This window comes from Balaenoptera acutorostrata, chromosome 2, assembly GCF_949987535.1.
Source record: "Balaenoptera acutorostrata chromosome 2, mBalAcu1.1, whole genome shotgun sequence".
NCBI classification, from domain to species: domain Eukaryota; kingdom Metazoa; phylum Chordata; class Mammalia; order Artiodactyla; family Balaenopteridae; genus Balaenoptera; species Balaenoptera acutorostrata.
The window spans coordinates 179,926,352-179,940,086 of record NC_080065.1 but is presented as its reverse complement, the minus strand read 5'-3'; the positions used below and the strand labels follow the sequence as shown (position 1 = coordinate 179,940,086).

At 40.2% G+C, this 13,735-nt stretch overlaps 1 protein-coding gene across 12 annotated transcripts in view; it reads left to right on the top strand.

Annotated features, from left to right (window-relative positions):
• The window catches only part of HNRNPM (heterogeneous nuclear ribonucleoprotein M), a 175,351-nt gene that overhangs the window by 142,348 nt on the left and 19,268 nt on the right, over positions 1–13,735 (top strand). For 8 of the 12 annotated variants that reach the window (XM_057539796.1, XM_057539793.1, XM_057539789.1 and 5 more), the window contains exons 2-4: positions 10,925–11,018; positions 12,497–12,688; positions 13,355–13,508. In XM_057539796.1, the coding sequence (XP_057395779.1) occupies positions 10,941–11,018; positions 12,497–12,688; positions 13,355–13,508 (424 nt within the window). In that variant the 5' untranslated portion in view covers positions 10,925–10,940. Of the gene's footprint in view, positions 1–2,307; positions 2,478–9,879; positions 9,933–10,831; positions 10,840–10,924; positions 11,019–12,496; positions 12,689–13,354; positions 13,509–13,735 lie in introns of those variants that run through there. The other 4 variants (XM_057539797.1, XM_057539792.1, XM_007169033.3 and 1 more) reach the window with 3 other exon arrangements.

The window sequence follows — 13,735 nt, the reverse complement described above, 5'->3', positions numbered from 1 at the left end:
TAATGATGCATGGCAGAATATGGCCTAGACACTTTGTTACCTACTTTGTCTTGTAATTAGTTATTTATACATTTTGTAACTAATAAGGTGAGCTGGGCAGTCTTTGAAAACACAGGCTGGAAGCATTACTGTGTCATGCACCCTGTGTCAGAGTAATGTTTTTTAATGTAGATTGTAGAATATTTGGGTTTCAAAAGAAACCAGTTCTAAAATATATTCCTACCCACAGACTCTCTGTAGGCCCATGAAATGTAGATTGATCTACATTTTATGAATTGTTGTAACACACTTCCTCCTTATGTACGGACGGTAAAATGCATGCTCTGTCTGGCAGACGGGTGCAGGGCTTTCATATGGAGTGGATGGGTGGACTGTGCTTGCCGTGTGCAGTCAGCCTGAGGAGGGTCTGTTGTGAGCCTGGGTAGACAGAGTGAAGAATTCTAGGAATCTGGGGATTGGTGTGGCCCTACTCCCCCTCCCCCATCTGCCAGCCCATGTGAAGGAGGTCTATTTATTGCATGTTGGTATAGTTCAGATCATGGAGGAAGTTGCTTTCCTTAGTTTTGCCTAGGGTGATAACTTCACTGGGTTACCACTTGGCACGCCTGTGTGTGGATATGAGGGACCAGTAGAAAAAAGTACTTTGGGGACTACAAAAAGTTGCTAACTTCAATTTTTCCAAGTACACTGAAAGAAAGTCCTCCAGCTACCATTGATGTTTGAACACTACCCCTCCCCCACACACTACCCCTCCCCCACACAGGGAGGACATATCCTAGAATAAAGATCAACCCTTTACGTTAAAGAAGGTGGTCTTATAAATCATCAGTACTGTAATCTTGACTTTTTGTTTTCTTTCCATTTTTGTCCTGGATCACAAAGTCTCTGCTAGAATCTGTAGTTTGGGAGTCCCTTGATTCTCACTGGTGGAAAGCATAGGGCTTGGGAAGCAGAAAGTGCTGGACTTAGTGCCCTGAGAGGACTTCTGTGGCTGCTGCCTCCCCAGTTGTTCCTGGTCAGCTCTCACAGGTGTCTGCCTGTGGTCAAAGGGGGCTCGGAACAGCCACACGCAGCCAGCGCAGGGCCACCCTGTCTGGTTCCTGGGCTCTGGACTGGCCTTCCAGCCTGTCTGGTTCTGTGCTTTGGGAGCCTGCATTTCTTGTGAAACTTCTCCTGCCCACTCTTAAGCCAGATTCGTACCTGTAGAGCTTAGAAATGTTACCATGGAAGCACCTAACACACAAAGGTAAAGAGTATTACAGGAAAGGCCATGTCAGAAAAACAAATCCACCCTTCTTTGCCAAAGGTGGAATTGTTTGCGTGCTGTCTTTAACCTACCGGCGTTGCTCAGACTTCAGTTTCCCTAGCCTCAAAGTAATAGGGTTGAGTAGAGAATGGTTTCTTTCCCTTAAAAATTTTGTTTTTTAACAATTGTAGTAAAATATATGTAAATTTTGCCATCCTAAAATGATTATGTGTACAGTTTAGTGGCATTAGGTACAGTGTTGTACACTATGCCAATAGCCACTCGCCATTTCCAGAACTTTTTTCTTTTATCATCCCAAACAGAAACTCTGTAGCCATTAAACAGTAACTCCCCATTCCCACCTCTCCCCAGTCCTTGGTAACCTCTATTCCTTTTTTCTCTATGTCTGGCTTATTTCACTTAGCATAATGTTTTCAAAGTTCATCTGTGTTGAAGCATGTATCAGCACTTCATTCCTTTTTTTATGGCTGAATAAGTAGTATTCCATTGTATGGATCTACCACATTTAGTTTACTTCATTCATCTGTTGGTGGACACTTGGGTTGTTTTCACCTTTTGCTATTGTGAATAATGCTGCTAATGGTGTACAAGTACCTGAGTCCAATTTTTTTCTGCCCACAATGAAAGACACTTTTATTTGTAAAGCTAAAATTGGTTGGGCCTATGTGTACCACCTCATTTCTGTTCCATGAAATCTTATAAATCTTCCTTCTCTTTTCCTGTTTCTGTCTTGGAATTAAAGCACCTTGGGCAGGGAGTTGGCCTGTCTCCCCCACCTCTGTTAGAGCCCCACAGGAGTGTGTGAAGGCCTAGGAAAGCACACTTGTCTTGGGAATGATTTTTTTGATAGGTGGGTTTTAAGGAGTGTACTACTGCAGTTTTCTGCTCTATGGACCACTTTAGTTTGTCTCAAATCAGGATCAATATTAGTCTTGTGTTACATGTAACTTTGTGTGGGATTGTAAACCTGGAAAATCAAATATTGTCTTTAGTATTGTGCTAACATATGGACTTTTTTTCTCCCTCTCTTTTGAATTCAGTGAAGGAGAACGACCAGCTCAGAATGAGAAGAGGAAGGAGAAAAACATAAAAAGAGGAGGCAATCGCTTTGAGCCATATGCCAATCCAACTAAAAGATACAGAGCCTTCATTACAAACATACCTTTTGATGTGAAATGGCAGTCACTTAAAGACCTGGTTAAAGAAAAAGGTAATGGTACTGGTGGTTGAGTAGGGTCAGAAGGTTGGTGTGTCATCTTCTCTGTGGATAATTCCTTGGTTATTTTTTTGTCAGTGAAGCTGTTCTGGGTAGAGCATGTGTTCTCTCCAGGCTTGAGAGTGAAGCACCCCCATCCTACTTTTTTATTTTTACTTTTTGTGGTCATGCACTTGTGTGTCAAAAAGGTTGTTTGTTTGATCCCTTGGCCTACGAATGATTTTACTGGCTTAATATGGTTAATAGGGCTTTGATTAAGCTTGAGGGGAGCCTCTTTGTGTTAAGGAAATTTTTTGAATTCTTCATATGAGGTGGGAGAAATTTTTTCTTCTTCCTTTTTGTTTTAAAATTCTGGCGGGAAGGTAGTTTGTTTAAATTTTGTGGCTGTCTTCCTGGGATCAAAATTTGGTAGCTGGAACTTGTGCTGCTCGGATCCTAAATTATAAAACGGTAGCTTGTATTTAAACTGTTAGGCTTCCCCACCCTGGGGAGGAAAACACAGAATAGATTGGCAATTGGATGGCTCAAAATAAAGCATCTGCTTTGTAGTTCGGTGCCTTTAGGCACACATTGGTCACAGCCCTGGTGTTAAAGTCTGGCCTAGGGCAGAGGAAGCAACTGAATGAAGCTCCGCTGCCACCAGGAGGTCCTAGGGGGTTGGTTGCCCCCAATGGTCCTCTGCTTTACCCACCACCACCACCACCCCCGTGCACACCACGTGTGTCCTCCTTTTCACACTCTTGTTCTGCTTCTTTTGTCGTCTTTTCCTGATTCTGGGCCCTGCTGGTGGCACACAGGGCTAAAGAGATTGCTCAGCCCAGGTTTAAACAAAATTATTCATAGAGAGCCATTTGTCTAATGCCTTGAGGTCTCCCCTCACCCCTACCCCAAGGGAAACCTAGAATCAAATTATTCTTAAATGGAGTCTTTTTGAAGGACTGAAAGGTACTGGTTTTTCTGGAGCATTCATAATGAAAAGAGATTTGAGCTTGATTTGTCAAATGATTAACATTTCAGTGACAGATGCCACTTGGATAGGCCATTTTGGTATGTGTACTGGTGCTCCCAGCATTGGGTTTTGAAATTATGAATGGCCCACTGCCATCATTGTCCCATCACTTAATTCAACCATGACATGCCAGAAGCACTAGGCACCATGAACCTCTCTGTACAGTCATGTAGGCTGCTCCCATGTAGTATTTCTCCAGGTAACATGGATAGAAAAACGTTTTGGTGTGAGATTTGTTTTCCTGCCTTGATCAGCCAAATCATTCCTGCCAATGCTCCTAGGGCAAGAGTGAAGTTTCTTCTTTTTGTCTGAAGGGCGTGTCATGTGGCATCCCAGATGCAGTGTTCTTGGTTTTTGGGACTGCTGCTTCAATAAAGCTTAGAATTTCTGTACAGTACAGTTGGGTCTCATTCGAATTAGTTTTTGGAATAATCCCCAAATTTGTGTTCTCGTGATTTGGTTGAAATGCTGAATTGATACTTCCATTGATAATAAGGTATAGTAGTTCCAAGAACCAGGAATGTGGCTTTGAAAATGCAATTGTTAGAATTTTGTAAGAGATTGCAGGCCAAATTATTTTTCCATTTTTAGGAGTGTGTGAACCAGTTTTGGGACATGATGGATAAAGTAGGTGACATTTTTACTGCTTTACCATTCAGTAATTCAGTTTTGGAAGCCTTAAAGCTGGTAGCAGCAGCAGCCATGACGTTTCTGGATGTAGAAGCAGTTCACCTCAATTTCCTATTTTGCACTGTATTAAGTGTGGAGCCAGCCTGGTGGTTTATTCGGATACTTCCAAACTGGTTCTCATATTCCCTCGGCATACTGCTATGAATGCCCTGGCTCAGCCCTTTCAGTGTATTTTTGGTGGTGTAATTTAGAATTACAGGTGTGCAGTAAATCAGTTATTCTTAACAAACCTTAAAATGTTCTTGTTTAGAGCTCCCCTGTACAGGTTAAATTAATTACTTTTCTGTTTAATTAAATTATTAGAAGTATTGGATTGTGGATAAAGGGATTCATAAGAGAAAGGTAATCTTTTTATGGTAAATCTTATATTCAGTATGTGAAGTCTAAAGAAATTTACTGTTTACATATGTACAATTTCTTAAAAATGTCTTTATTTTCATTATGTGGTTTTAAAAAATATTTTACTTCATGTCTTGGTATACCAAAAATATGTTTCAATGATTATTTGAAATCTGAAATATTTACTTGAAATGTGTTGCACATGTTTTAAGGTTTTTGAAGACTCTTGTTGCATAGGAAAAAAAAGTTGCGGATAGAGGCACTTACAATCTAAAAGTATTAGTCTCAAAATAGTCTCTGAAGTGGGCAAACCACAGAGATTTGGGCTGTTATAATCCAACCACTCTTTATCAGTCTGCATTTTAAGAGTCTATTCCTGATGAAATCGCAGTGCTGTTGTTTCAGGAAACTAGTGGAATAGCTAGAATTAATTGTTCTTGGCTTAAAGATCTGAAAAATGCTCTGTCATTGCAGTACTGCCTATAATTGCTGCCTGTCAGAACTCAAGTAGTAGCTTTGAGATGGCAAGACAGGAGTTTTTTTTTCTAAGGATAATCATGCCTGAGAGTGCTTCACGTACCCCTCCCTAGTTCCCGATCTTTTCTCCCTCCTTGGACACCAAGTGTATATTCTCCATGTTTGTTAGCATTTAACAGCCTTCTAGGAGATCCTGTTAATAACGCATGTATTATGTGAACATGCCACTTATGCCTTTTTCCCTGGATGGGATCACAAAGCTTGTTTGGTGGCACTATCATGAAATCAGCACTGCTGACTTTAAAGAGAAAAGGTACTGAGAGCTTTGTTTTGTTCTGTGCTAGGGTGCTTCCCCCGCCCCCTCCCCCATCATATCATTCGGGGACATGGATTAAACAGCCTGCAGAATTGAACTTGAGCTTTCCCTGAGCTTTCCCCTTCCTGCTCTAAGTGTCTGATTGAGCAAAGGAAAGGTTTCTATTGTCCGTCCTTTTGATCACGCTTATTTTTAACGGAAATACTACTTGGAACGAATGACTGCTGTGAACACTGAAGAGTGGATTGAAACAAAAATTGAGAGCCAGTGTAATAGGAAATTTGAATTGGAGATTGCCAAACCAGGTTTGAAAGTGACTTAACAGTCTCAACAGCTACCTCATTTTCATCACTGGATCGATATTGGGATACACATCTCAAAAGTGTTTGACCATAAGGTCTGGGCGAAAAATTAAGACTTCCGTGAACAAAAGGTGATTGATCTTGGGAATTCTAAACTTAGTGTTGTGCTACATTACCGAGAAGTCCTGTGTGGATGAAGAAAGCTCGTCATTGGGCTGTTGTTCTCCTGGCCTAACCAGGGAGCCAGCAGCATCGAGGTGGGGCAGCTGCAACCGAGGCAGGACTGAGCTGCACAAGCAGTGAGTAAACATGGAGGACAGTTTGAGGAGGAAAGAAAGGAAGGTCAGTGATACAGCTTACTCTCAATCAGTCTCAAGTTTAGCAGCAGTCAGTTTAACTTGTGTAAGCAAAGATTTCTTAAGAACTTAATCCTTCTGTTTTTATTGAATACATCACTTTAAGTCAGTTTCAAATTCCAGCTGACAGAAAACTGAGGCCCAGAGGGCAAGTATAGTCCAATAGTAAGTCTCTGTTGGCTCTTGAAGATAATCTACATTGTGGGTCTGTGGAGCAGAACTTTATTTTCAATTTAAGTAAAAATCCCTACCCAGTCTGTGTGGCTCCTTCATATTTTCCTTTGTTGGAAATTCAGCCTGCGTTTTGGAAAGGCCTGTTGATGCTGAAGCATTCATATCTGTGGGTACTTGGGTTGAACCTTAATAGTGCAGCCTGCCTGGCTTATTTGTTGGTTTTTGGTCGAGTTAGAGAGGCAGTATTCTGTCTCGTCCATGGAATTAGGAGCAAGAAGGTGCTTAATCATTTTCTAATTTTTCCATAAATTGAGTAATCATTGTATAGAATAATTATTTTGCCGTGTTTCAAGTTGTCTGTATATTAAAGAAACAGGCTTTCCAAGTTAAAATATGCATTTATTCCATGCACCCCTCCATTAGAGCATGCCCTGCTTTGGAGCTCCTCCCCCACCCCCCTTTGAATTCTTTTCAGTGACGCTTTAGCCCCTGTACTTTGTGTGTGTGTGTGTGTGTGTGTGTGTGTGTGTGTGTGCGCGCACGCGTGTTTGTTTCAGCCTTGAGCAGTAAATGAAATGAGAATACAGAAACAAATACTCTTTGTGATATAAGTATGAGCAGGAGTGTTAAAGTAGCTCCAAGAGACTACGTGAATTCTTTTAGTGTTGCTCATTATCTTACCCTCATGATATGCTTTATTCTTGGGGTAATATTTTTAATAATCCACCTAAATGTTGGTTAATAATGAGTTCTTTGAACATTTTAAAGTAAAGGTAGGGACTTCCTTGGTGGTCCAGTGGTTAAGACTCTGTGCTCCCAATTCAGGGGGCCCAGGTTCGATCCCTGGTCAGGGAACTAGATCCCACATGCCGCAGCTAAGACCTGGAGCAGTCAAATAAATAAATAAATATTAAAATATCTTACCTTTAAAAAAAATAAAAGGTAGGTGATGACATTTGGCATTAGATTTTTCAAAGTCTTAGTTTTTTCATTTAGATATTTTGATGTTTAAAGCTGCAGTAGAATTTGTCTTAGTAGCCTGCCCTTGGGATTCCATGGATTCCATCTGTGTTCAGGAATGAGAGGAGCAGCAGTATTTTTCATTAATACCTGTGAATTCCATGTCTGTGAGACTTGCTACTGCCAGTTTGTTAACTCTGCCTCAGTCCTAACTGATCTGCTCTGGCTGATTTGCTCTTTTAAACTTCATTTCATTGAATGTGACCAGACTATGAATAGTTGGTAAATTTTGCCTTCAAAGTTTTGTTGATAGTTGTACTGACTATACTAAACAGGTCTTTGCTTTAATAATGTAGAACTAAAAGAGAGGTGGTCTTTTAAAGGTTTTATTATTCTCTTCATGTAGGGAAGTATGAACTGGCAACTGTTGCAGATCCTGTAACAGTGATTTGCTTACATCTCTGAATTGATGTGGTCTCTCAGGGTAGAGATCAGAATATTATGAATTCATGAGGAGCATGGTCATTATTGTTGATACTCGGGAACAACACTACTCATGGTAGAGCCGCAAGGCTTGCCTAACCTATGGCTAAACTGATAGGATGGAGGCTTTTTTAAATGTAATTTTTTGTTTTTAATAAACAACTATACCATTTGGGGAAAAAGAGGGAACATTTTAAGCAGAGTATTGGTGCAGAGGATTGAAGTTGGATTTGTGCTGTCTCTAGAATGTTAAGTAGAAAAAGTCCTAATTTCTAAACCTGGCTTTTTGTAAAAATGGTTATGACCATGGAAAAAAGTTTGGTTTGGACTTGCTTGGTTTCTGGGTTGCAATGACAGCTTTTTGATATAAATCAGTGTCTTTATGGGCACAAACTAGAAACTTTGAAAATGCAACAATATTTGAATTCTGACAACGTAGTTACAGCTGTCAGAGTTAGATACTGTGATTGTTTTAGTTATTTTTAAGGTTATTAGGCGGTAGTCACAGCTCTAGGAAGTAAACTTGGGGTTGGGTCTCTTTACTGTCTTGACACTACTTGGCATTTTCATCAACGTGGAGACAGGGGCTGTTGGTCCTCAAATGGCTGCTGCTGTTGAAACAAATGGCTTTTAACATGGCCTCAGGAATGACCACAACATTTTGGGAATTGCTTTATTTTTGTAAGGATAACAGAAAGCCAATTTGTATGACTGTCCCTTGGCTGTGATCATTTTTCAGTTGTACATAGTCCAAAAGTTAAACTATACCAGTCCCTCCTAATTTGTTTCTTCATTTCTTTGCACTGATTCTCCTTCCTGTTTTGTGCAAAGTGCTGGTTTGGTTTGTAATATTTCAGGAAAGGACAAGGGAGGTGAGGCTATACAGTTAAACTTTGAACACTTGGCCTTCTTGCTGTCAACTGCCATGCAAATATACTACTAATATGTCCTTCAAATTTTTAAAAATACTTTTATTTTACATTTCAGTCTTTCCTTGGTATATTAATTTTAAAATCTTCATAATAATTTTAATATCCTTTGAACAAAGGAATTAGACTAGGAAGGACTTGGGCCCATTAAGAGGGTTATTTTTACCCTTGGCTGCTAAACCAAATTGAAAGCTGAATGAGAGAAGGCTTTACCATCATAAAAATAATCGTTAAAAAAGGAAAAGTATTTCTTAGAACAAAAGCCCTTTCTTGACTTTGGAGAGCCTGCTTAGATATTGTTTCCACAAAGTTAACACTTAAATTTCTGGGGGTTTTTTGGTGTCTGTGTGCCATCTTCAAGTTCAGCAGCCATTTTGGTGGTTGTCTAGGTGGGTTCTAACATCTGGTTGTGGTGGTCATGAATTGGCAATCCAAACCTTGAGGAAAATCTGCGGAATCTTTTGAAATGCTTTGTTTTTTCCCCTTTGTATAGATTAGCATCCTAAGTGAGTCTGTGTAGCTGTTTAGATGCAGACTGAGCTCTAAGTTTGCATTTATCTGTGTCCTTTAATGAGAAGGTTGAGAGAGCAGCAAGAATACAGCCTGGCTTAATTTTAATTCACTGAAGAGAATCCAGATGCTGCTCTGGTATTGTGATAGAATATTTACACATCCTACTTGTGACGGTTGTGGAGCCTAGTGCTGTGTGCAGGACCAGCCACAGAATCTGTGGGGCCCAGTGCAAAATGAAAACACAGGGCCCCTTATTTTAAAATTACTGAGAATTTCAAGACAGCAACAGAACATTAAACCAAGTGCATGGCCCTCAGTGCAGAGCCCCAGGCGATTGGACAGGTTGCACACCCACGTAGCCGGCCATGCCGTGTGTGCGCCTTTGAGGATATATATTATACATATGCACATCTTTGTAGTTAGCATTTGAGCTCAGTTCAGTGGCATTGCAATTTGTGTGCTGTTCACCTTCTTTCAATATTAAGAGTGTATTTGTAAAACTGTTTTCTTCCTTTCTCCAAAAAAGTGAATCATGCAGACTTCTTTCCTGTAGATTTGGATTGCCTCTAGTCATGAATGAGTATTTCAGACAGGGAAATTGATATGGAAATCTGTGGAAATAGCTTGTTTGAGGTGGGAGGAAAATCAAGGACATTGTTAACAAGTTTCACCTACTTTTACTGCACACCTGTAATGCCTAGTGTGGTGGTTTAGAGAATATGGAGTGTTTCTGGGCTTTCTTATAAGGCAGAGGCTCCATACAAGGTTGCTGATGATTGTTCTAAATTCCCATTGTTTTCTTGGCTTTTCTCCCTTGGTTTATGTGTCGTCTGGAAACTGATTTGTAGTTGGTGAGGTAACATACGTGGAGCTCTTAATGGACGCTGAAGGAAAGTCAAGGGTAAGTGTCTGAGAGAATTTCTTCTGTGGATTTACTACATGAAAAATGTAACTGTATGGTGGCGTGGAATCGAATGAAATCAGGAAGGCAGTGAGTGCTCATGTTATAGTAGCTATGTTTGATTTTGCCAAACATTCGAGTGGGGTGGGAGGGGATTTGCAAACGGGAGTCCCGCTTTTCCAAATGGCTGGGCAAAGAGCTTTTTGGTATTCTGTTTGGATGCCCAATTTGGATAACTGGGGACCAATAGCAGCATTGTCTCTTTGTTAACAGAGGAATTGGCTGTGTGTGAATTATGCATGGAATTTTAGCGGTGGTATATTAATGTAAAACGTGTGTTCTTGTCTAGAAAATGTTACTTTTGGTTGTTTGCTGTATTTGCAAGTTGCGTGAACCAAAGATTCTGAAAAGTTGCCTTTGTGCCAGTAAATTGTAAAACTAATACTAAAACTTGAACGTTTAAAATTGGCCTAGTTTAAAGAGAAAATTAACTATTTTCTGTCGTGCAATAGAATGGCTTAGAATAATCAAAAGGATGAGCTTAATTTATGGAAGGGATGGATTTAGGAGGAGTATGATAAGGAATTGATTGAGTACAGAGAGAAGCAGATCTAAAGTTTGTGTGATTTCTCGGAGAACCTGAATTTAGGTCTGCTCATTATAACTTCAGCAGCTATAGTGCAAGGCTGGTAATGTGAAGGAAGAGGAGATACTAAGGAGCTGAGCTCTTAATAAGGAAGGCTAGGCAAGACACTTCTGTCAGCTTCCCCTTAGAAGGGTTAATTTAAAAACTGTTACATAAATCATATTTTTAATTTATAACTGTCATTGAAATTTACTATTTTTTTCTTTTCTTTTTTTCCCCTTGCTCTTCTGACTGTCTGTGGCTTCTTCCAAAGGGATGTGCGTAAGTATTGTCTAGTTACTTATTGGCAATTGAGCCTTCTAAGTTGTAGGACTGGTTTCACTCATTTCCTTTTGACTCTTCATAGCGTTGTTGAATTCAAGATGGAAGAGAGCATGAAAAAAGCTGCTGAAGTTCTAAACAAGCATAGTCTGAGTGGAAGACCACTGAAAGTCAAAGAAGTAAGCTCATGAAACACTGTGGGTACCATTTGTAGTTGTCGAGTTTCCCTGTTTGGAGTTAGGAAAAGACAGAATAGTCCTTGATGACATTTTACGGAGCAGAACAACCTGTTGTTGTTAATGAGGAGGGTCAGTCACAGGCTTCAGCAGTCATTCCTGTAAGAACTTTGGGATAGTGGCTGAGCACATCTTGAGCCACTGGTGATTGCCTTCCTAACATCTCTGATTTGTATTAGGCCAGCCTGCCTTGGTTTTCTCAGGGGCAGTCAACCTGAGTCCATGGTTTTTTTTTTACTGTGTGTATGTTTGTTTTTTTGTTTGTTTGTTTTAAGGTATTCTACATCTACAGTTTTACTCAGTCTGAACCCTGTTCTTGGCCCATCTTTTTTCTTTTTTTTTTTTTTTTTTTTTAAGGATTTTCTTATTTATTTATTTTATTTATTTATTTATTTTTGGCTGTGTTGGGTCCTCGGTTCGTGCGAGGGCTTTCTCCAGTTGCGGCAAGCGGGGGCCACTCTTCATCGCGGTGCGGGGACCGCTCTTCATCGCGGTGCGCGTGCCTCTCTCCATCGCGGCCCCTCCCGTCACGGGGCACAGGCTCCAGACGCGCAGGCTCAGCAACCGTGGCTCACGGGCCCAGCCGCTCCGCGGCATGTGGGATCTTCCCAGACCAGGGCTCGAACCCGCGTCCCCTGCATTAGCAGGCAGATTCTCAACCACTGCGCCACCAGGGAAGCCCTCTTTTTTCTTTTTTAAAATGAGTTTAAATCCTTTTTCATAGCTAATCCAAATCAGGTATCTTCTCTCCCTGGAGGGAAGTGGGAGGCTTTTTGTTAATTCAATCCTTCCTTGACTTATTTTTACCTCTTATTCTTGGAGGAAGGTCAGTATATGCGAGCTCAGAGAGGAAAGCATGGTAGCGCTTAAGTTCTCTTGTGTGAAGGTAGCACGCAGAAGGGCAAAGAGTTCAAGAATATTGTCAACACCAGAGATTCATAAACCTTTCCAGACTTTACACATGAGTCAAATGCCTGAATACTTGAAGGATGGAGTACCTTGGTGGTCTAGAGCTGTGTTTTCAAACTTTTGGGAAAATCACCAGTTGGGTTTGCAGAAATTATAAAACCCCATTGAGTTAGTGAGATTCAACTGTACCAAGCCCTTGAAGATCTTATTTCAACCTGGAAGTTTTAATGTCATCCCCCCCCCTCCCTTTTTTTGCTTTTTTTACTTTTTTTACTTAGTTCAATTGAGAGCTAAATTTTACACCCTTCCTTTCTTCCTCATTCTTTTGGCTAGAATTGTTCCTGGCCTGGTGGTTTAGTTTTACTTCATTTGAATTTTTTGTTACAGATTTTGAGAAATGGTTTCCAAACAACCTCTCAATCTCTGAAGTTTTGGGGGTATCACTTACTGTGGGAGCATGGTTTTAATTGTCACTGGGTCAGTTAAATGTAACCCTTTTGTGCTTGTTTTAGGATCCTGATGGTGAACATGCCAGGAGAGCAATGCAAAAGGTGATGGCTACGACTGGTGGGATGGGTATGGGACCAGGTGGCCCAGGAATGATTAATATCCCACCCAGTATCCTAAATAATCCTAACATCCCAAATGAGATTATCCATGCATTACAGGCTGGAAGACTTGGAAGCACAGTATTTGTAGCAAATGTAAGTAAATGGAAACATTGTTTCATAAAGTTTGATTTTCTACTTTAGACAGTCTTGTCAATGTGTTATAAAAGTAGTTCTGACATTTGAGAAGAAAAACTTAAAAGAGGGTTATGTTATCTTCTTGATTTATTTAAAAAATCATCCTTGGGCTGGGCTTTGTCCCCTAATGACCACTGCAGTCATAAGTCACACAGGCTTGAGCATGGTCCTGTTGGGGCCATGTTTATGGAGTTTTGCTGGTGTGTATAAAAGTAGGTGCAGGGTAAAGTGTATGAGCAGAGATTGTGTATTGACATTTCCCTCTTCCTGTTAATGTCTGGGTGAATGGTAATACTTTGCCATTTGCAGAGGGAAGTATTTTTAAAAGAAAGTGGATTGGGGAGGATGATGGTAAACCTTATCTGGGGAACAGCATTTTTTAGTATTCACAAAATAAGCATTAACTTGAAAGGTATGAGGTGACTTAAATTGTTATTTCAGAGAAAAGAGACAGTAAATAGTAGAAGGCAAACCTTCGTAATCCTATTTGAAAAATTATACTGACATATTTTTGTGACATTATTTTTGTGACATTTTCTAATGCTTGTTTTCCAACCAGAGCATGTCACATTCATGTAGTAAAAATGTTTACAATGAGATTTTCCTCCCCTTTCCCTTGATTAGCTGGATTATAAAGTTGGCTGGAAGAAACTGAAGGAAGTTTTTAGTATGGCTGGTGTGGTGGTCCGAGCAGACATTCTTGAGGATAAAGATGGAAAAAGTCGTGGAATAGGCACTGTTACTTTTGAACAGTCCATTGAAGCTGTGCAAGCTATATGTATCCTTTTATCGGAATTCAACTCCTGGTGAATTTAGTTTAGCCTAAATGTTGTATTAGTAAGACAGGTTTGTGTGGGGAAGTGGTAATTTTGTGTATTAGTATTTCTTATGTGACTAGAGAGAATACATTACTATGGATATTACTAAGGGAGTACAAAGTATCTACATAGTATTGTACTTATGTAGATAGAAGAGATGGTTAGAAAACAGGCACATGTCCATGAG